This window comes from Salvia hispanica, chromosome 6 (genome assembly GCF_029641045.1).
Source record: "Salvia hispanica isolate PSC_SH4W2 chromosome 6, Shi_PSC_v1, whole genome shotgun sequence".
Classification (NCBI taxonomy): domain Eukaryota; kingdom Viridiplantae; phylum Streptophyta; class Magnoliopsida; order Lamiales; family Lamiaceae; genus Salvia; species Salvia hispanica.
This window is the reverse complement of record NC_142697.1, coordinates 44,816,354-44,836,709: the sequence shown is the minus strand read 5'-3', so window position 1 is coordinate 44,836,709 and position 20,356 is coordinate 44,816,354. Positions and strand designations below refer to the sequence as shown.

The following is a 20,356-nucleotide window of genomic DNA, read 5'->3' as shown; positions in this document are numbered from 1 at the left end:
GATAGAGGGAGAGGGAGTTTTAAAATTTTGTATACCATCTTTTATATTCAAGCAAGATACTACTCCCTCTGTCCCGGCTAAGATTACACATTGCTTAGCCGGCACGAGGTTTTAGGAATTATTGGTTAAAGTGTTTAATTGGAGAGAGAAATGGTGGGTGTAAGTATTAAGTAGATAGATAAAGAAAGATGGATATTTTAATAGGAGTGAGAAAAAGTAGTTGAGTGTATTAATTGGAGAGAGAAAATTTCTAAAAAAGGAAATGTGTCATCATAGTTGGGACAAACTAAAAAGGAAAACGTGTCATCTTAAGTTGGAAGGAGTGAGTAGTACTTATGTTAGCATTGAAAAGCAATTGTAAAGATTTAGCTCGACAATTGAAAAGCAATTGATACTATGAAATAAGGTTAATCATGTTTAATGTTTATACATTATAAATTTGTAGCTTATTCAATCAAATATCTCCACCATTCACTTCTTCCTAAAATGTTCCAAACTTCTAGCGTAGTCCATAAAATAACTCAGTTACAAAAATTTACTACTCCCTTCGTTCTAACTAAGTTGAGTCGCATTCGTTTTTAGAATGTCTCAATTAAATTGAGTCATTTACCCTTTCAACAAAAAAATAAAACATCTAACTACTCTTTTACTTTATTCAATCATATACTTCACTCTCTCTTTATCTTTCATACTTTATTCCAATCTCCTACATTCCAATATAATTTCTTAATCTCCATACCAAAAAATTATGTCTCAACTTAATTGGGACGGAGGGTGTAACAAAAAGTTTGAAATGGATATTTTCCACCTCAACATGTAGAGCGATGTCATTTTAGCAACAATTAATAAATGTAAACAATATATCATGTCCATAACTTTATCATATTTTAAATGTATCTACTCCTATTCGCGTACTAACTAAAATAGAAAAACTGGAGAGTATAACCTTTTTTGTATTTCAAATTGTTCCCTATTTTAAAGATTTTTTTTTTTTGAGATTTATTTTTTAAAATGATATCAATGCATGGAAATAAACTAAAGTGTTTTTTTAACTTAATTTTTATTTTATTTTTCTCCGGTTATAAATCACCTCGAGTTTCGAATTTTCGCGGCATAAATCTAAGAACAAACCTCCTTATAAACCCTAATCCCCAAATTGAAACTGTAATTTCCTCTTTAATGTTGCAATCTTTCGAAATGATCACACTCCGATCGCTCCATCTCCACCGAACTCTCCGATTCCTCTCAATCCGAAACCCTAATCCCATCATCACCTGCTCCGTATCCCCAAATTACCCTCAATCCCCAAAAAAATTCCACTCCACTCCCCAACGCCACTTCCCCTCCACCACCGCCGCCGCCGCCGCCGATGAGCCCACCACCTACGGCTGGTCCGCCCTCCACAGTCCTCCTCCGCCTCCCGCCGCCTCAACTCCTCAGCAAACCCCCGCCGTTCAGACCGTCTACGACCCCGCCACCGGCCGCCTCGTCACCAAGCGCAACCGTCGCGGCGCCAAGGAGCCCGATTCCGGCGGCGCGAAGGCTGAAATCAAGCCGATTGCGGAAGTCGGAAGCAGAGTGTACGGGGATGTGATTGGAAGCAGTAGCGTTAGGAGCAGCGGGATTAAGAAGAAGAAGAGCCGGAGCGTCCATGTGTGCTCGAGCTGCGGCTACTCGGACGGGCAGTGGTGGGGCACGTGCAAGCAGTGCGGGGAAGTCGGCACGATGAAGCGGTTCACCACCGAGAGTGCGGGCCAGAAGGTCTCCGGTGTGCGGGTGTGGGATAATGCCGTGAGGTCGTGGGTTCTGAGGGAGGCCGCGCCTGTGAAGCTGACTGATGTTTATGGCCGGGTTGATAATTCGAATTGGCGAATTCCTCTGTGAGTGAAGATGAGATGAATAGTTGTGTATAATTGTTCAATTGTAGCAAATGTAGTATAGTTTTTATTGAGTTGTGTGCTTTTTTTGGTAATCAGGCATGGTGAATTTGGGGATGAAGTGGAGAGGGTGCTTGGTGGCGGTTTAGTTCCAGGTTTTCGATCATCTGCTCACACAAGTTTTTATTCACAGTGAATCACGAAGCGATATTTTCATTAATGTAGCTCTTCAATCCAGCGAATTGTTACCAAATTGGTTAAACTTGGATAAAACTAGATGATTGATTAATAACTGACTGTTTAGATCAGTTAAAAGATGTGATCTTGTAGTATTATTCTATGTTGACTTGTAAAAATTAGACATTTAGCATGGAAAAAGTTGGGTGTTTGTATATAACTCGGGTCATCATCTCAATTTTGGATGATTTTCTCATTGCCGCGTGTTTTTCTTTCTGTTTTCATTGTTGTGGTTTTTACTCTTTTTTTCCTGTACAGGTTCTCTAGTATTAGTAGGTGGAGATCCTGGTGTCGGTAAAAGCACATTATTGTTACAGGTATAAATGGTGTATGTTGGTGGTGTTTCTTGTTCCCTCTGATAACACCACTTAAGGAATCTCTTTAGCTAATATTACTGCAATAGAATCTTGATCTCATTTTATGTTTACAATGGAAGGTTGCTGCTTTGATAGCAGAACGGATTGGACGAGTCATATATGTATCTGGGGAAGAGGTGTGCCTTCAGATTGTTTCGTTCATGGGCCTTGAATTTTTCTTTGTTACAGAGATCCGGGATATGCTCGCTAGACAATTTCGGGATGTGAAACAGTGATTATTAACACTGACTCCTTTTGGTTGCAGAGTGTTGAGCAAATTGGAAACAGAGCTGACCGTCTTTCTATTGAGACTGAAGAACTTTTTTTGCAGTCAAGTACTGATGTCGAAGTAAATCTATTTGACTTGCTTCATTCACCCATACTTGAAATAACTATGACTGGTGATGTTGCATACTATTTGGTGTTAAGTTGTTCAAATAACCAATAATACCAGCAGTATTATCATATCGTGATATGCTTCAAATATCAATAGTTCATTATGCCTTATTGTCCATTTTGTGCATCATTCTTCAACAGGATATTCTAGAACAGGCTCAGCGTCTTTCTCCAAAGGCTTTAGTTATTGATTCTATTCAGACAGTCTACTTAAATGGAGTGACAGGAAGTTCTGGAGGCGACGTGCAGGTCCACATACTTATTAATAATCAGCAGAACTTAATGTTCACATACTGTTATTTTGTAATATTGAGTTTGACATATGACAGGTTAAAGAGTGCACTGCAGCCTTACAAAGGTTTGCTAAGAAGACAAACATTCCCGTGCTTTTGGTAGATTCAATGCTATAATACTTTTTGAACCTTATTGCATAAACATTTTAATTTTGTTGTGATAGACACTTCTAGGGATTGTAATGTTGTTATTTACATTCTTAATGTAGATTGGTCATGTGACTAAAACCGGAGATATAGCTGGACCTCGTGTGCTGGAGCACATCGTGGATGTAGTTTTATATTTGGAAGTTGGTACCTTGACAACTCTTCCTTATCCTCTTAGTAGTCTAATTAAATTTGGTTGGTCTAGTGTATTGTATAACAGTTCATTAGAGGTTAATGTTATTGAAATATTCATTATATAATTATACTGCTAATGGATGTTTCCAGGGGGAGAAACTTTCATCACATCGGCTACTTCGATCAGTGAAGAATCGGTTTGGCTCCACCGAAGAGGTATTCCATGATATATGTCACAACTCATCGTTTGACAAATAATAGTGAATATCTAAAAGTTTTTAACAACATAATGGTGATTTTATTTCAGCTTGGAGTTTTCAAAATGTCACAGTCAGGCCTTCAAGGAGTTTTGAATCCCAGTGAGATGTTTTTAGCTGATCCGCACTCTGATTCAGACTACCTAGCTGGGCTGGCTGTAGCGGTAATTATGGATGGGTCTCGAGCATTTCTCATTGAAGTTCAGGCAATGTTTCTTTCCAATCATATACGTTGCACAGTTTATATGGGTTTCTATCTAGATTTGATAGGTTTATGTGTAACTGACTGAACTGAACTGTGAAAATATACAAAAATTGCCAATACCGACTATTTATATTGAATGTGGTTATATTCCTATAGGCACTATGTGTATCCAGCAGCTCTTCAGTTGGGCGTCATGTAAATGGTGTTCAAGGTAGCAGGGCTGACATGATTATTTCAGTGAGTGCTGCGTTTTGTTAAGCTTTCCGAATTGAACACTATCTTGAGTTTGAACTGTTTCTTTAGAGAAGCATGTCAATGGTCTCAACATGTACTCTTTGTGCAGGTTATAATCAAGCAAGCTGGACTTAAGCTACAAGAGAATGTAATGATCTTTACACTAATTCCAGCTTTAACGTGTGATTTTTCGTATCTCTGCACCTGAAGTAGTTCTTCATTAGTCTTTACCCCTTCTAATAAATTGAATTGATGTTTCGTATTTGCTCACACGTCATTCTCAAATAACTATCCCTAACATCCATTTTTCTCGGTAGGGCATCTTTCTCAACGTCGTCAGTGGAGTTAGCTTGACGGAGACAGCTGGTGATCTAGCAATAGCAGCCGCAATTTGCAGCAGGCATGGTTTTTAGTAACAAGCTGACTTCAGTTATTCTCTGATGAACTAGTTTGGTTTCAACTTCTTGTATTTTGATGTTTAATTTCTTTCTTCAGCTTCTTAGAATCCCCCATACCACGCGGAATAGCATTCATTGCAGAAGTTGGTCTCGGCGGTGAACTTCGTATGGTATGTCAAATTCATTCGCCTCGTTTCAAAATGTGGCCATTACATTGTCGTTTGAGTTACTCGTTCCTGTGGTAATAGTTGCCTTCATCGTTTCGTCCAATTTGTTAGTTTTTTACTTGAGAGTATGCGAAGAAACATAAGTTTGTTGTCAACCATAGGTATCGCAATTGGAGAAACGAGTAAGCACGGTGGCGAAGCTGGGATATAAGAAGTGTATTGTCCCCAAGCTCGCAGCAAATTCGCTGTCGGAGATGCAGGGAGGGCCGGAGACGATGGAGATAGTGGGATGTAATAATCTGAAGGAGATGATTAACTCTGTTTTCACTACTAACTGATGATGGAAATGATCTTAGTCTGTAAATTTTGTGTGAATATGAACTTCAATTTACAGACATTCACTGTGTATTTTCTAGAATATTTTTTTTAATTTTGGATGATTGATAACAATTGAAGGCATGTCAGGTTGTATCGTCAACACATTTCTGTAAACTAGTATTAACACCCGTGCTATGCACGGGACATATGATTTTCACTTAATGAATATAAATTCTAAATAATTCAACATAAATAAAAACTAATACTCCCTCTGTCCCCGAAGATTTGTTGCCTATTTTCTTTTTCGTTCGTCCCTAAAAATTTGTCACATTTCACTTTTACCATTTTTGGTAGTGAACCCTACATCCACTAATTCATTCACGCTCACCAACTTTTTCAACACACTTTCTATTACATTTCTTGAAACTTGTGTCAAGTCAAATAGTGATAAATTATTAGGGATGGAGGGAGTATCATTATGTACACTTTAAAAAATACTCCCTCTGTCCCCGATTAAAAGTCACACTTTTCCATTTCGGTCCGTCCCAATTAAGAGTCACATTTCATTTTTACCATAAATGATAAGTAAGTCCCACATTCCATTAACTTACTTCACTCACATTTTATTATAAAATCAATATAAAAAAGTGGGCCCACGTTCCATTAACTTTTTCAACCAACTTTTCTTTACATTTCTTAAAACTCGTACCCTGTCAAAGTGTGACTCTTAATCGGGGATGTGGGGAGTACTATACTTCTTTCCTCTCACTCTAAGCGAAGCATTTCCCATTTGGCACATAATTTTATACATATTTATTTTGTGAGAGTGAGTAAAGTAAGACATATGAATAAAATAGAAACAATTATGTTTCCATTTTAGAAAATGTGTTAATCAGTACATATCCACTTTATATACTTACACAATTATACTCCTTGGGAGTGACCAATTGCTAACTTTCTAGTTGCTAACTGCAATTAATCTAAGATCATAGGATTTTAGAAATCTACTGGTCTAAAATTTGCCATGTGTAATTTTCCTTTTTATTAATTAGGATTTTGGATTAAAATGTCAATATAGTGTTTTGAAAATATCAATACAATGCTATGAGAATGTTAACTCATTGCTTATGTCAACACACTGCTTTAAGATTGACATTCTACCTGTATTATATTTACATATTTTATATACTATGTTGACATTTGTTGCGGTACGAAAAAATTGAAAATTTTCAAAATAAATTTCAAATTTTGACATCAGAACATATTCAAGTGAGATTTCGTTAGAATCCTTATGAAAAATATCTTTAATTTGATATATGTTGTGCGAAAAAATATTTTGAATCGAAAAAGTTATATGCGTTTTAAAGTTATGTGATATTTTTCAAAAGTTAGTTACAACTAATTTGTTGTAAATTGATCTTAATACCTTGTTGACGATTTTTGTTGATTGTATTGACATTCCGAGACTTATTTGATTCGAATATCAAAGGGCTATTATTTAATTGTAGTCAGCAATAAAGTATTAAATTAACAATATAACACTCCACTACACTCCTTATTAGATATATATAAAAATGTTTCAAGAATTTAACACAACATCCATTCTAATTAAGTTGTGTCACTTCTTTTATTTCATTAAATTCTTAATTTTTTTTAGTGATATAGTCAAACTTTAATAATAAAAAAAGAAATCACATGTAGTTAATTCAATTTTGATATATTTTATATTTATATAGTAATTTATGTAATTTTAATAAATATTTGAGTTATTATGGCCATAAATGTTTCGCTTTTGTGTTCAGTGTTCATGTGTTTTTGTCACTTCATTAATAAAATCGGAGTTTTAATACTATGGGTGATTGAAGTTCAAGCTCAATTCACTATTTCTTTTTTACAATATTCATCAACTTAAAAAAAAGAATTTGCAAAAATAAGATACGTACAAATCTATAAACTAATTTAGTTTACATAAAAAATATAGTCCACGAAATAGTAAAATTTGCGTACTTGTCGTATCTAATACCACCTGTGTCCCACAATAAGAGTCACATTTTATTTTTACCGGTAAGTAAGTCTCATATTCCACCAACTTATTTCAGTCACATTTTATTATAAAACTAATATATAATTGAAACTCATAATGTACTAACTTATAACTTAATTTTTTTTACATTTTTTAAAATTCGTGACTATAGTAATGATTCCTATTGTAAGACGGAGGTAGTACATTTTATTAGCCTAAATATCCATAGAAACATAGACGAAAAAATGTTTGAGATCTTTATGTAGTTTATTAATATATTTTATTAACATAAGAGGAATATATAAATGTGTATCATTTTTTATAGTTTTTGTTTCCTAAATATTTCTACTTTGTTTTATTTCTTCTTTCATATTTATTCATTTTTCTTATCATTTTTTTTTGTTATTTAATTTTTCTTGTAATCTTAGTTTTCCTAAATTAGTGTTAATAGCGTGGTTATTATTCAAGAATAATAGTTAGGTTTTTAATTTAATTTATTTATTAAAATTAATACTGCATAATATTAAAATAGCTCAAACAATGCAAAGGCCCAAATAGCTGCGTTTTAAATATTAATATAACCCAAACAATTGAAAAGACCAAAAATATTGGCCAAAATTCATCTGTTAATTCCTCATCCACTTCTCCCATCGACCGAGAAGAACACTATAAAATCCATCGATAGCCTCTTTTCTTCCAGTCTGCCGGATCAAAACACTGCAAAAATCAGTTTCCTCCCTTCTTTCTTCCGGTCTCTTCTGGGCTGCCATAGTATCAATTCATTCGTCGAAAATGCACTAAAAATTATGTACTGTATGAAAAAATATTGGCACCTACAAAAAGTTAGATTTTTCCCAAGAACTTTGAAATTGACAAATAATATCACGAACTTATCTTGAGTTTGTTATTTTACACCAATGAAAAAATTCCGGCTATATTAATAGATTGAAGGCCAAATTTGGAGGGTGTGTTTCAAGAAAAACTATTATCAAAGTTTGAAAATCTTGAAACTCTTGAAGCTGTTGTCAATAAATTACGAAAAAATCCGTATCATGATATTATTTGCCGAAATTTTTTATTGGTGGAAAATATCACTCGAGATAAAATTCGTGATATTATTTGTCAATTTCAAAGTTCATGGAAAAAACTCAACTTTTTTAAAGTTCTAGTATTATATTAGGTGCCTAACATCCCTTTTATATTTGTATCCGATCGAGACTATGTTTATCCCTTATTATTTTCATTTATTTCGTATTGTTTAATCTTATCAAAAACTCATTTGAATCTCTTTTTATTGATTGTATGCCTACTGTTAAAGTTAGTTGTCAGTAAAGATCATAGAGATCGTCGAATAAAGAAAGAATTCAACCATATATACTAACCCGTTTAAGACCAGGTTAATTATTTAGGTATTACCAACGTTGATATGTTTATATTTAGTTTTTTTTACAATATATTTATTTAATTAAATTTTCTACTCTTATTATTTTATTGTGTTTCCTTTTATTTTACGACCTTGTTTGTTTTCTTTCATTCACAACTTGACTGATTATCCATCTACGTATTTATTTGGCAGTTTGGATGCATAGGTACCATAAGTTCAGCTTTATATATGGACTTTTTTTTACAGTAATATTTTTTAATTCTATCAGTTTCATGCTGGATGTAGAAGCACAAGGGGTGTGATACTATTCCAATATATAGCACAAGGTATCTCTCTAACTTTTAAGTTACTATATTTTTAAACATCTTCATCAGTATGTTTATGCGTATCAGTGTAGTTTTTTACATAAATTGCCTGACCTGTATTAAATGAAAAATAAATAAAAATTACTCCTAATTAATTAGCTTGCTGCAGTATATTAACTTATGTAGATATCATAAAAAAATTGAGATATTCATGTAGAAAATGTCTTGAATATCCATTGAATTTAAATATTTATCATATATAACAAACATGAGTATGAATTTAACCTGTGGTACAAACATTGAGGCTGAATTACTTTCTGTCATGTTTTCACTGTAAATTTTTCTTGCTAAAGATTTCTTCAACTACTCACCTCTCTTTCCCTTCCATAGCTATGCGCAGTTATTGTTATCATCTTTTTTCCTCCCATTTGCTATGTGCAGTTTTATTATCACAGATTCCTGCAAAAAGCCTAGAAGATCTTGTATCTCAGCAATCTCTTAATGTTTTTGCATCATATATGTAAATCGCAAATAAATACAATAACAAAAGAAAACAACAAAATAATAAACAATACTACTAACTAAGATAAAACTGAAGCAAAGTAGGTACTACTAAAGAATGTGAAAATAAGTAGATTAGATAGGAATCACAAAAACCTAAAATTAGATAAAATTTTTTGAAGGGGGTCGTGTCGTTTCTTCTCTTCATTTATATTTGATAGGCCTCTAATCCCTGAAAATTATAAAATGTTCAGTGTAATTGCAATAAGCGGGGAAATGGTTTAGAGAGAGAGAGAATGTCGATGAAGATGAATAATCATCATTGGACTGGTATTTTATAGATTGAATTCTATAGCTAAATTTGGCTTATTTATTTTCCCACCCCTTTTGCAGTTTTGACTCCGAAAATCAATTTTACATCCTCTTCACTCTAGAAACTTTACTTTTTGCTTCTTTTGAGACTCCATTTGCAATCTGACTTATTGCTATGATTGATTGATGAATTGATCAATGACACGATTATTTAGGAGGCAATTATGCACGATTATTTAAATGGCATTCAATATTGGTACAACTACCTAAAAAACCGAGAAATGAGTAGGGAGATATGCATTGCACGTATGTTTATAAAGGTTGATTGTCAGCCTTACATTGTCAATCCTTTCACTATGAAATAAAGAGTTTCAATCATATGTTGATAACTGTTAATATATGAAACTAAAATTATATAATATGCAACATTTCACATTTTATGAAGTTTGGCGGGACAAAATGGGCCCATAAAAACTGGGGCTTTATATATTGATAGATGAGAGTAAGTTAAGTAATTTAAACGTATAAATCAGGAGCGTATCATTTTCAAACTTCTAAAGAAGCAAACAGAAGACTTGGATTAAATTAACTAATACCTTTAATGACGCTGACGCATACCAAATCTTTCAAATCAGAAAGAAATACTGCCTATTCATGAAGTTACTAATTTCCTCATGAATTTCGTGGTTGAGGTGGTAATCTACAACATCATATCAGTATATTCTCCTTTGTCCCACAATAGGAGTCACTCTTATTACGAGCAAGGATTTTGGAAATATAAAGAAAAATGGATTGAAAAAATTAGTAAAATACAAAACTCACTTTTTTATATTGATTTTATAATAAAATGTTAGTGAAGTGAATTAGTGGAATGCGGGATTTATTTACTATTTATGGTAAAAATAAAGTATGACCCTTATCGTGGAGACGAATCAAAATAGCAAATTATGACTATTTTATTGTGGGACGAAGGAGTATAATTTTTTATTTCAAGAGCATATAAAGATATGATTTTATATTTTTGCTCATTATGTCATTTTGCAAGAACCAATAGAAACAGGGCACCACTTAGAACTATCACGTGTAAAAGGTTCCTTTCATTACCGGCATCAATAATGCATCCTAGTAATACATTGGGGATTAAATGTTACGCTTCAACTCGATAGAGATTTAAAATTTATAGAATAAAAGAAATTAATAGAATGTGGATACTCCTAGTGGCTGTTTTTCTTATGTACTATTATGTACGGTTGTTTCATGTATACAAGACTCCACCTCTTTCCTCGGCCGCGAACAAATTCTCATCAGATGTGTTTTCGGACAAATCTCATCCACAAAAATTATTTTTATCCAATATGTAGGAATCAATAGAAAAGGCAAATCCCTTATGACACACCAGATCCGGCTCAGTTATTGATAGAGTAAAAAGATCCATCATTTCTTGAAATTTCGGTACAATTGGATATCCGCAGTGGCGGATCCAGAAACGAAAAATGGAGAGGGCGGAATTACCATTACGCCTTTATCCTTCGGTTTCACAAAAACATACTCAAAATACACCAAAAATAATGTGTTATTATTTGATATACTACTATATTTTTTTTATTTAAGCATGAAGTTTACATAATTATTATTGTTTTATTTTGAAAATTCTTTCAGTATGAGGCTATATAGAGTGATTGGCGGTTAAAACAAAATATGAGACTTTTTTTTAGACGTAGAAATATTAAGTAAAAAATAATATGACTATCATATTTGACATAAATAACATGATTAGTTATTAGAAAAAATATAAAAAAAAAATCAATGTTCTTCTTTCAAAAAAAGAAGAAGAAGCATAATAGAATAAATGGGAATTATGGATTATCACATTAATTTCAAATACTATAAATATGGCTTGCAAATAATTGAATAGATATATATAACGAAATGACTTTAGTTCCAAGTTTAATTTTGGATTAATATTGTCTTACAAATTAAAAATATTGAGTTATCTACCGTGAATAAAAATAAATCATAAAACATTCTACTATTACTACTAAACTAATTAAGATGATTCATGGTTTAATTGTCTAATTTTAACCCAAGTCTTGCCACACATAAAAGAGAGCAAAAATAAAGGATTGTAGGAGTACTACTGTTTTTACTCTATCAGTGTACTGTTAAGGGGGTAATTACAAATTACATACAAAATGTTTTACCAATGTTTCAATTGAGTACAAAATGTTTTAAATTAACAAATGTCATTCAAAAAGTTTGATTAGTGTTTCAAATTTGTACATTCCATCTAAAAATCACTAACATATTACTTTTTTCTTATTTTTCTCCAAAATTATGCCCTAAAAAACAAGATACTATTATTTTTTTAAATAATACCTTATGAATTGCCATACAGGCATTTATCAAGCAATGAATTCACATTTAATTTTCAGCTAATATTTGTATCTAATTTTTGAGTCGAAAGGATGAAAAATAAGAAAAAGTAACAATGTTAGTGATTTTTAGACAGAATGTACTAATTTGAAACACTAATCAAACTTTTTGTATGATATTTGTTAACTTAAAACATTTTGTACTCAATTGAAATATTGATGAAACATTTTGTATGCAAGGTGTAATTATCCTTACTGTTAAGTTATTATTTTGACCAAGTCAAAAATGAAATGGGAAAGTCATCTCCTCCTTATTCCCTTTTTAAGTTTTTATCGTTCAAAACCAGAGAAAGAGAAGTAGAGAGAAAACTCCTCCTCAACATTCATACCACACAATTTTTCTTACAACCTCAAATAATCAAAAGAATTGGTCTGCACATCAATAACTAGTAGCCTAGAAAAAAATTGGTCTTGGCCTTCTTCTTCGGGGCAGTGTCAGCGGCCAAGGGAGGGGGCGACCATGAAGGTTTTCCGGTGGGATAAGGGGTGGGATAAGGGGAAGCGGCGGCGCGCGGAAGGGGCGACCGCCCCCTCTTGCCCCCTCCTGGATCCGCCACTGGATATCCGTTGTGGATGCCAACTCGAGAGTTGGGACTTCTCGAGATTCAATTTGCAATTCTAAATTAAATAACTATTACAAATTGACAAATTGAGAAATTATTGAAATATTTATAGAAGTTAAACTAAAAGGTTGTAGATTTACTTAAAAATAAAAAAATAAAGGTTGCTTATTGTAGCAAAAATGGTGGACCAAGTTCCTTCATAAGTGGGACACACAAATATTATGATTTATGAATCAATATTTTATACAAATAAATAATGTGAAATCAAACTTCAACACTATAAAAATGTACTACTACTACTACTACCAAAACAAGCATCATTCACTCAATTTCAAACACAACTCAAAAAAGCAAAATGAAACTCATCTTAGGGTTTCTATACATTGCATTAACCTTACTCTCAACATCTCATGCAGCCGAGCCCTCCCAAATCCGGCTGCTCCGGCCGCGGTTCGGCAGCGGAGGGCGCCGCGTGGAGGGCTTGGACTGCCTGAGCTGGCGGCTGGCGGTGGAGACCAACAACCTCCGGAGCTGGAAGGTGGTGCCTCAGTCGTGCGAGGACTACGTCGGCAACTACATGCTCGGCCGCCAGTACCGCCGCGACATCGAGGTCGTGGCGGAAGCCGCCGTGGAATACGCAAAGAGCGTCCAAGTCGCCGGCGACGGCAAAGATCTTTGGGTGTTTGATATTGATGAAACGTCTCTTTCCAATCTCCCTTACTATGCTCGATCCGACGTCCAATTTGGGTAACTTCTTTTATAGTAGTAGCAAATTTTATATAATTTCATTTCTTGAAAAATCATGACATTATTGAAGCTAAAGATCATGATAAGAGTTTTAGATCTCAACAAAAGGGTGGTTTTAAATATTTTATGTGAAAATAATGATATGATACTTGTTATAGCACTCCCCTCCGTCCGCCATTTATAGTCTATTTTGACTCGGCACGGATTTTATGAAATTATTTGACTTTGTGAAGAAAAATATAAAAATGAATTAGTGGAATGTGAACTCAAAATTATTGTATAGGTGATGTAAAAAGGGATAATTGATACCCCCTCCGTGCCACAATATGAGTCACATTCGGTGTAGGCACGAGTTTTAAGAAATGTATAGAAGTGTAATATGAAGCCCACTTTTTTATATTGGTTTTATAATAGAATGTGAGTGAAGTTGAGTTAGTTGAATGTGAGATCTACTTACCATTTATGTTAAAAGTGAAATCTGACTCTTATTGTGGGACGGACCAAAATGGCAAAATGTGACTCTTATTATGGGACGGAAGGAGTATTTAACTTTTTGTTGTTTGGTTAATCCCTTAGTTTTTGAAACTATAATATAAAGTTATTGAAGTTTTTGCTGTTTTGCAATTATTCCATGATGATAAAAATTCAAAAGTGACGTGTCAAAAATCAAATATGATGTGGCAATAAAATCACGTTGTTTAGAATAAATCAAATATGACGTGGTTTTATTGCCACATCAGTATTTGATTTAGCACTAACTATTCTTACTTTATTTTGATGAAGGGCAATAGCATACAACGAAACAGGGTTTAATCAGTGGGTGGCGGAAGGGATAGCGCCGGCGATTCCGGCGATCCTCCGGCTCTACAAGACGGTGCAATCTCTAGGGTTTAAGACTGCCTTCATTTCAGGCACACTTGATGCATACACAGACATAAAGATACTCAATTTAAACCAAGCTGGTTATTACAATTGGGAAAAGCTCATTCTCAAGTAAGAGATTATTACATAAGTTATTTTTTTTAATTATGATTACTCCTAAATTAAGAGTGGTATTAATACAGGGGAGAAAATGACCATGGATCATCAGTGGATTACAAATCCCAGAGAAGAACAGAGTTAGTGAATGAAGGCTATAGAATTGTGGGAAATATTGGGGATCAATGGAGTGATTTGATTGGTACTAATGTTGGAAATAGGACATTCAAAGTGCCTGATCCCATGTATTACATAGGATGATCATGTGATGAATATACTAGCGTTACATGATTTTGTCAAATAAATGTAACCAATTTGGAGTTTAATTATCATTTTGAAATAAATTGAACTTTCCTTATGGTTAATTAGAGCCTCAGGTTGAGTTGATTGGCCTCATTGATACGCGCCACATGTAATTGATTCCTTATGTAATTATTAAATTTGATTATGTTATTCTTGATTTATGGAAAGGGTTAAAAGATAAAATTAATGTGAATACATCATATGCTGTGCTACATATAATAAATTTTTATAAAGTTTCTGTTTATCTAACGTGGTCCCATAATTATCAATTTATCATGGAAGTTGGATTTCCCATAGTAAGTTTATTTTAAATTGTTGAAAGTGTGTTTATCAATAAAAAGGTTAAAAGGGGTTGATCGTTTTAATTTAATTTTTCCTAAGTAGGTTTCTAGGAATATGAGCAAACTGGGTTGGTGATTTTTTTTTAAAAAATTTTTCATTCAACTCAAAGGTATATAGATTAAATCTTGATTGTAGTAAAGATTGTGAATCTCAGTCAAATAATGAACTCAGATACTGTTTTATTCACCACGATTTGAATCTTGATTTTTTTCTCTTTAAAATAAGATACTCCATTGATGTCCAAAATCAATTTTGGAAATAGATACTAGTAGTACAAAATAGAGTTTATTGTAAAAAAAAAAAAAAAAATAGGAGTACGAGTTATTGTATAGATCCCAATAGTGCATAAGATTGAATTAGCCTGTGATAGATCCCAATAGTGCTTGTGTTTGAGCCAAATCTAGCGATTTTGGTTTCGGTTCATAAACCGGTGGTTTTTTCGTGTTTTTGATTTTATTTTCTTTCAAGTTTTCATGATTTTTTGACTAAATCGTCGATTCACGGTTCGATTATTTCAGACCACCTAGTTTATGGTTCCGGTTATAATTAGGTCAAAAAATGGTGGTCAAGACTTCCAAAATGGCAGCCAAAGTTATGGGTTTGGGTCTGGGTTCCGATTCCGGTTCCAAGCCTATCCATCAATTTCCATTGAACCATGCATCTCTAATCGATGAAAGTTGGTTTTCAGTACAAGTTTTATTTGACAAAAATCCCATAGCTTTAATGCTAGATCAAGTTGACATGATATGGATTATGGAGCTTGTTACTAAAGATTTTGTATTTTATACGTTTAGATGGACCAATAATGTTGCTTAGGATAATTTGGGCCTCGTATTTTTATGGGCTTTGAATTTCAAGTAACCAATATCATAATTAACGGGCCTACTAATTTTCAAAAGTTATGGGCTAATTAAGATGTGCTTCATTTGATATAGAGATTTTATAATTTTAATAAAATTTAATTTGAATCTATATTGTAGCTAGTTTAATTCAAATAATAAATGTTTGCGAAATACTTTATATTTTTGGTACATATGTAGTACACAGTATTCATTTAACATAAATGACAATTTTGGTGCTACGATTTGTTTTAAATAATATTAATTGCTACTCGGATCCATAGTACTCCACAAAGCAACTCACTTTTATGCAGTAACCGCCACTATTATTCTAAAAAACAATCACTTTTATTAATTAAAATTGTCAATTTTATTCATTATTCAGTTATATTTAGCGGGTCATGGCTCGGATTAGGATCCGCGAGTATAGTAAGGGCGGATCGGAATGCACACAAACTTTTGTCTTGAATTAGTTTTTAACTAGCTTGATAGGATCAAAAGCTTTACTATTCTATTGTTATGAGTTAGGTATATAGAGGATAATAGGTAATGAATCTAATTGACATTTGGAAAAATTTGTACATTATGGATAGGGAAATTACATGCTTAACAATTAACAACTTAATGGATATGCTATGGGCACTAGTATGGGCACATGTAGTTAATTAGCCACAATATTTGAAAATCCATATGGCCACCTTACCCCATGTCTTACTTGCAAATATGAAACTATAACTGTATATAATGGAGTATTAAAAATATTTTTTTATTAAAGTATACATAGGTCACTTCTCTTTTGAACCAATTCTTTTAATAACATTCTTTTGTATCTCAAGATTTATACTAGTTTTTATTGTAACAACTTATTCATTAATATTTCGTTGTTGGTTAAAGTGCGGATAAGAATTAGGAAATCTTCATTAATTTGCCACCTATATTTAGTAACTCAATGTCAACTTTCTTTTGACATCATAATTATGATTAGGCATGAGTCTAATTTTGAAGTTTACTAATCTTTAAGTAGCATAGGAATTAATGCGAAAAAGGAAAATAAAATGCAAATTTTAATTAGGCACGGCTAGCTAGAACTCTTATTACAGGGTTAATTACGGTACTTTTAGAGTATTAATTAGTTTTCTTATGCCTTGTAGCCTCATTAGATTTTAAATTGATTATATTTTATTATTTGAAATATGCATATTTTACGGGCATATTGATAGTATAAAAGACAAATTCTTATATTTCCCGCAATTTGAAAAATTAGTTAGAAAATTTTAACATTTGTGATACTCCTTATACATATATGTGATCTGAATTTTTCACTATATAATAATACTATTAAAAATATTCTTTAATTACGGTACTTTTAGAGTATTAATGAGTTCTCCTATGCGTCGTAGCCTCACTAATTAGATTTTATTTGATTAAATATTATTATTTGTAATATGCATATTTTACAGGCATATCGATAGTATAAAAGACAAATTCTTATATTTCCCATAATTTGAAAAATTAGTTAGAAAATCTTAACATGTGTGATACTTATCTATCCGCAATGATATATACATGAATATTTCACCACAGTATAATAATATTAAAAGTTATCCTTTAGATAATTACCAAAATACCCCCAGAACCATATTTGAGGGCCTATATAAAGCACCTCCCAATATGGAAAGTTTCAAAATCAAATATGAAGTCCATTAAAATCATAGCCTTTCTTTTGCTCATAGTTGCAGGCACAGCTTTGGCCCAAAATAGGAACAACACCAAATGCCCATTTCAATTCTTGTACCACTTTGGCGACGCAATATCCGATACCGGAAACTCCGTTAGGGTTCTCCCGTCCGGGCCTCTCCTCCCACCCACACGCAACCCTTATGGCGTCACTTTTCCCGGAAGCCCCACCGGCCGTTGGTCCGACGGACGTGTCGATGTTGACTACGTGGGTATGTTGAAATGTTTAATTTCCAACATACTCTAGTAAATTACACGAATTTTAATTAATAGTATATAATTAGTAAAATATGGAATAAAAAGTGATTTTTGAATATTGTTGTTTTGCAGCTGAGGCTGTTGGTCTACCCAACATTGTGCCATACTTGTCGATTAATGATTCTAGAAGCTACGATGGAGTCATATTTTCTGTAGCAGGAAGCACGGCTCTTAATACATCATTTTTTGAATCAAGGGGCATTTCTATTCCACCATATAATATTCCTCTTGACACTCAATTAAATTGGTTTAGATCATATCTCCAATCAAATTGCACTAATCAAACAGGTTAACTTTCTCATACTTCTTATGTTTCATAGTAATGATTTTTAGTGTTATATTCGCAATTTATGGTTATGGTGTTTTTAACATTTAATTTACAAGATTTTATTTTTGTTACTATCATTGTGACTTAGTATTATTTTTCACATATCAATCTCCTTTCTATGACTAACCAGAATTGGCAAACACAACCAAACTTATGTTATTCAATTATTTCTCTTCTATAGAGCCTTCAAATTTATCCAAATTTTACTTAAATCGTTATCAATAATCTGAATCACCTAAAAAATATATTCTCGAATAAATTTTAGAAAACTTATACCAATCATTTTTCTTTTGTGTCACCCCTCCCCACCACTTCATTCAAATAATATCTTTAAGATACTTTTTCTTCAGTAACAATACACCGACATATAAAACCATGGTGATCGAACCCATATAAATTTAGGGTTTGTTACACTATAATGTTTTTCTATATAAATTCACATTGAAAACATATACTCCATGATACTATCTCCTAATAAGTTAACATGTGTGACATATGTAGAGTGTGCAAAGAGGCAACCCTCAAATTCAGCTGTATTATTCGAATTCTCCGAACTAAACGACATCGGCTACGCACTAGTCCAAGGCAAATCCATCCAAGAAGTAACAAGCTACGTCCCACTTTTAGTCGAGGCCCAAATCAACGCTGCAAGAGTAATTAATCTACACTTCTTCTTAATTCCCAATTTAATTACAATTAACTTAATTAATATCATTTTAATCATTAATTTAAAATGCAGGAGGTGATCAAATTGGGTGCGACGCGGGTACTATACACCACAGCCGCCCCTCTAGGCTGCTATCCCTACATTCTAACGGCGTTAACGACCAATGACACGTCAGCCTACGACGAACTTGGATGTTTGAGGGCGGTTAACGACATCGCCGTCAAGTTTAACGCTAATCTCACGGCATCTTTCCTCACTCTGAGAGTAGAATTTCCAAAGGTCAACATTTTGCCTGCCGATTACTACGCAACCGTGAGAGTGCTAATCTCTTTCAAAACCCCAATTATCGGTAAGTCCTACTCCCTCCGTCCCGCAACAGGAGTCATATTTACTTATAGCACGAGTTTTAAGAAATATAAAGAAAAATGGGTTGAATAAGTTATGGGATATGAGACTCACTTATATATATTAGTTTTATAATTACCTCGCTATATCCTTAGGTGGGTTAAATGTTGACTTTTTTCCCACCTAAGCATCCAAAATGCGCCCAATTATTTGACGAGGTGATTCATCATTTTGTTACTTTGATACTGTACAAGTCTTATTTCACTTTTACTGTAAACGGTATGTAACTACTAGTAAATAGACTCATATTGCACTAATTTTTTCAGTTCACATTTATTAAAACTCGTGCTGAAAATAACAAGACCCTTATTACTAGACGAAGGGAGTACATTGCAACTCTAGTAGTCCGATATCTAATTAGTAGTACTATATATACTGACATTTTTAATTCGCGTTACGTGTGTATTGATGATGTGAAACAGGTTCGAGGCTTAGAAACCCCGCGTTGAGATCTTGTTGCGGGGTCGGGGGAAGTTATAACTACGATAGCAACAGGTTGTGTGGGAGCCCTAATGTGACGGCTTGCTCAAACCCTAATAACTCCATATATTGGGATGGTTTGCACTTTACACAACAAGTGTATCGGAGCGTTATAGGCATACAAGCTCTACCGGCGCTGTTGCTGCTCGGATGCAGACCAATATAACTATATAAATGTATGCTTCTAAATTACTGCAGATGTGAAAATCACTGCCAATTGTAGAAAATTGTAACACTTATGATACCAATTAAAGAAATAAGTTACCATTTTCATATTTTGAAAGCGATTATTTCTAGCTATTTTATTCACAACCTATTTGGCATAAGTCATTTTGAAAAACAAAATTAACTTGATTGATTGCTAGAAACAATTATTATTCACATGTCTATTTTGTTTTAATACCATTGAAAATCTAAAAAGGATACACGTCATAAGCTTTAATACTCCTATTCTATTATAATGACTTAGGTATATAGGTAGTGAGTCTAATTGGCACAGGAAAGATTATAAATGATGGATAGTGAAATTACACAGTTTATTTTATTCCATTTTGCAATTCGAGAGAAGACGAATCCTTTATGCAGTAACTCGATGTTAACTATCGATTGGCATTCCTAATTAGGAATAGCATTACTTTTAATTATGTATAACTTTGATTGTGAAGTTTACTAGTCTTGAACTAATTAGTAAGTAATATGATCAAACGTAATCACATTATTAAACCATTAAAT

General features: G+C 33.2%; 3 protein-coding genes across 3 annotated transcripts; all 3 read left to right on the top strand.

Moving 5' to 3' along the window:
- The first annotated feature begins 1,111 nt into the window (after positions 1-1,111).
- LOC125204122 (uncharacterized) lies at positions 1,112-5,161 on the top strand. The gene is made up of 15 exons (XM_048102682.2): positions 1,112-1,880; positions 1,977-2,032; positions 2,373-2,431; positions 2,551-2,607; positions 2,736-2,819; positions 3,008-3,115; positions 3,196-3,258; positions 3,369-3,449; positions 3,592-3,657; positions 3,749-3,904; positions 4,060-4,140; positions 4,247-4,285; positions 4,455-4,537; positions 4,633-4,705; positions 4,864-5,161. Exons 1-15 carry the CDS (start codon positions 1,180-1,182, stop codon positions 5,038-5,040), a joined length of 1,884 nt encoding a protein of 627 aa, XP_047958639.2. The 5' UTR covers positions 1,112-1,179; the 3' UTR covers positions 5,041-5,161.
- A 7,689-nt stretch (positions 5,162-12,850) lies between these two features.
- LOC125206930 (acid phosphatase 1-like) lies at positions 12,851-14,630 on the top strand. The gene is made up of 3 exons (XM_089062021.1): positions 12,851-13,287; positions 14,071-14,280; positions 14,352-14,630. Exons 1-3 carry the CDS (start codon positions 12,896-12,898, stop codon positions 14,524-14,526), a joined length of 777 nt encoding a protein of 258 aa, XP_088918147.1. The 5' UTR covers positions 12,851-12,895; the 3' UTR covers positions 14,527-14,630.
- A 2,812-nt stretch (positions 14,631-17,442) lies between these two features.
- Positions 17,443-19,899, top strand: LOC125206929 (acetylajmalan esterase 2-like). The gene is made up of 5 exons (XM_089062101.1): positions 17,443-17,698; positions 17,817-18,032; positions 18,574-18,725; positions 18,812-19,088; positions 19,567-19,899. The coding sequence occupies exons 1-5, from the start codon at positions 17,443-17,445 to the stop codon at positions 19,788-19,790; spliced, it is 1,125 nt and encodes a 374-aa protein (XP_088918227.1). The 3' UTR covers positions 19,791-19,899.
- Positions 19,900-20,356: the final 457 nt, after the last annotated feature.

Coding starts and splice junctions, on each gene's coding strand:
- LOC125206930 (XM_089062021.1), top strand. CDS start 12,896: ATGAAACTCATCTTAGGGTTTCTATACATTGCATTAACCTTACTCTCA. Junction 13,288..14,070: donor CGATCCGACGTCCAATTTGG/GTAACTTCTTTT, acceptor ATTTTGATGAAG/GGCAATAGCATACAACGAAA. Junction 14,281..14,351: donor TGGGAAAAGCTCATTCTCAA/GTAAGAGATTAT, acceptor GTATTAATACAG/GGGAGAAAATGACCATGGAT.
- LOC125206929 (XM_089062101.1), top strand. CDS start 17,443: ATGAAGTCCATTAAAATCATAGCCTTTCTTTTGCTCATAGTTGCAGGC. Junction 17,699..17,816: donor TGTCGATGTTGACTACGTGG/GTATGTTGAAAT, acceptor GTTGTTTTGCAG/CTGAGGCTGTTGGTCTACCC. Junction 18,726..18,811: donor CCCAAATCAACGCTGCAAGA/GTAATTAATCTA, acceptor TTTAAAATGCAG/GAGGTGATCAAATTGGGTGC.
- LOC125204122 (XM_048102682.2), top strand. CDS start 1,180: ATGTTGCAATCTTTCGAAATGATCACACTCCGATCGCTCCATCTCCAC. Junction 3,450..3,591: donor ATGTAGTTTTATATTTGGAA/GTTGGTACCTTG, acceptor GGATGTTTCCAG/GGGGAGAAACTTTCATCACA. Junction 4,286..4,454: donor GACTTAAGCTACAAGAGAAT/GTAATGATCTTT, acceptor TTTTCTCGGTAG/GGCATCTTTCTCAACGTCGT.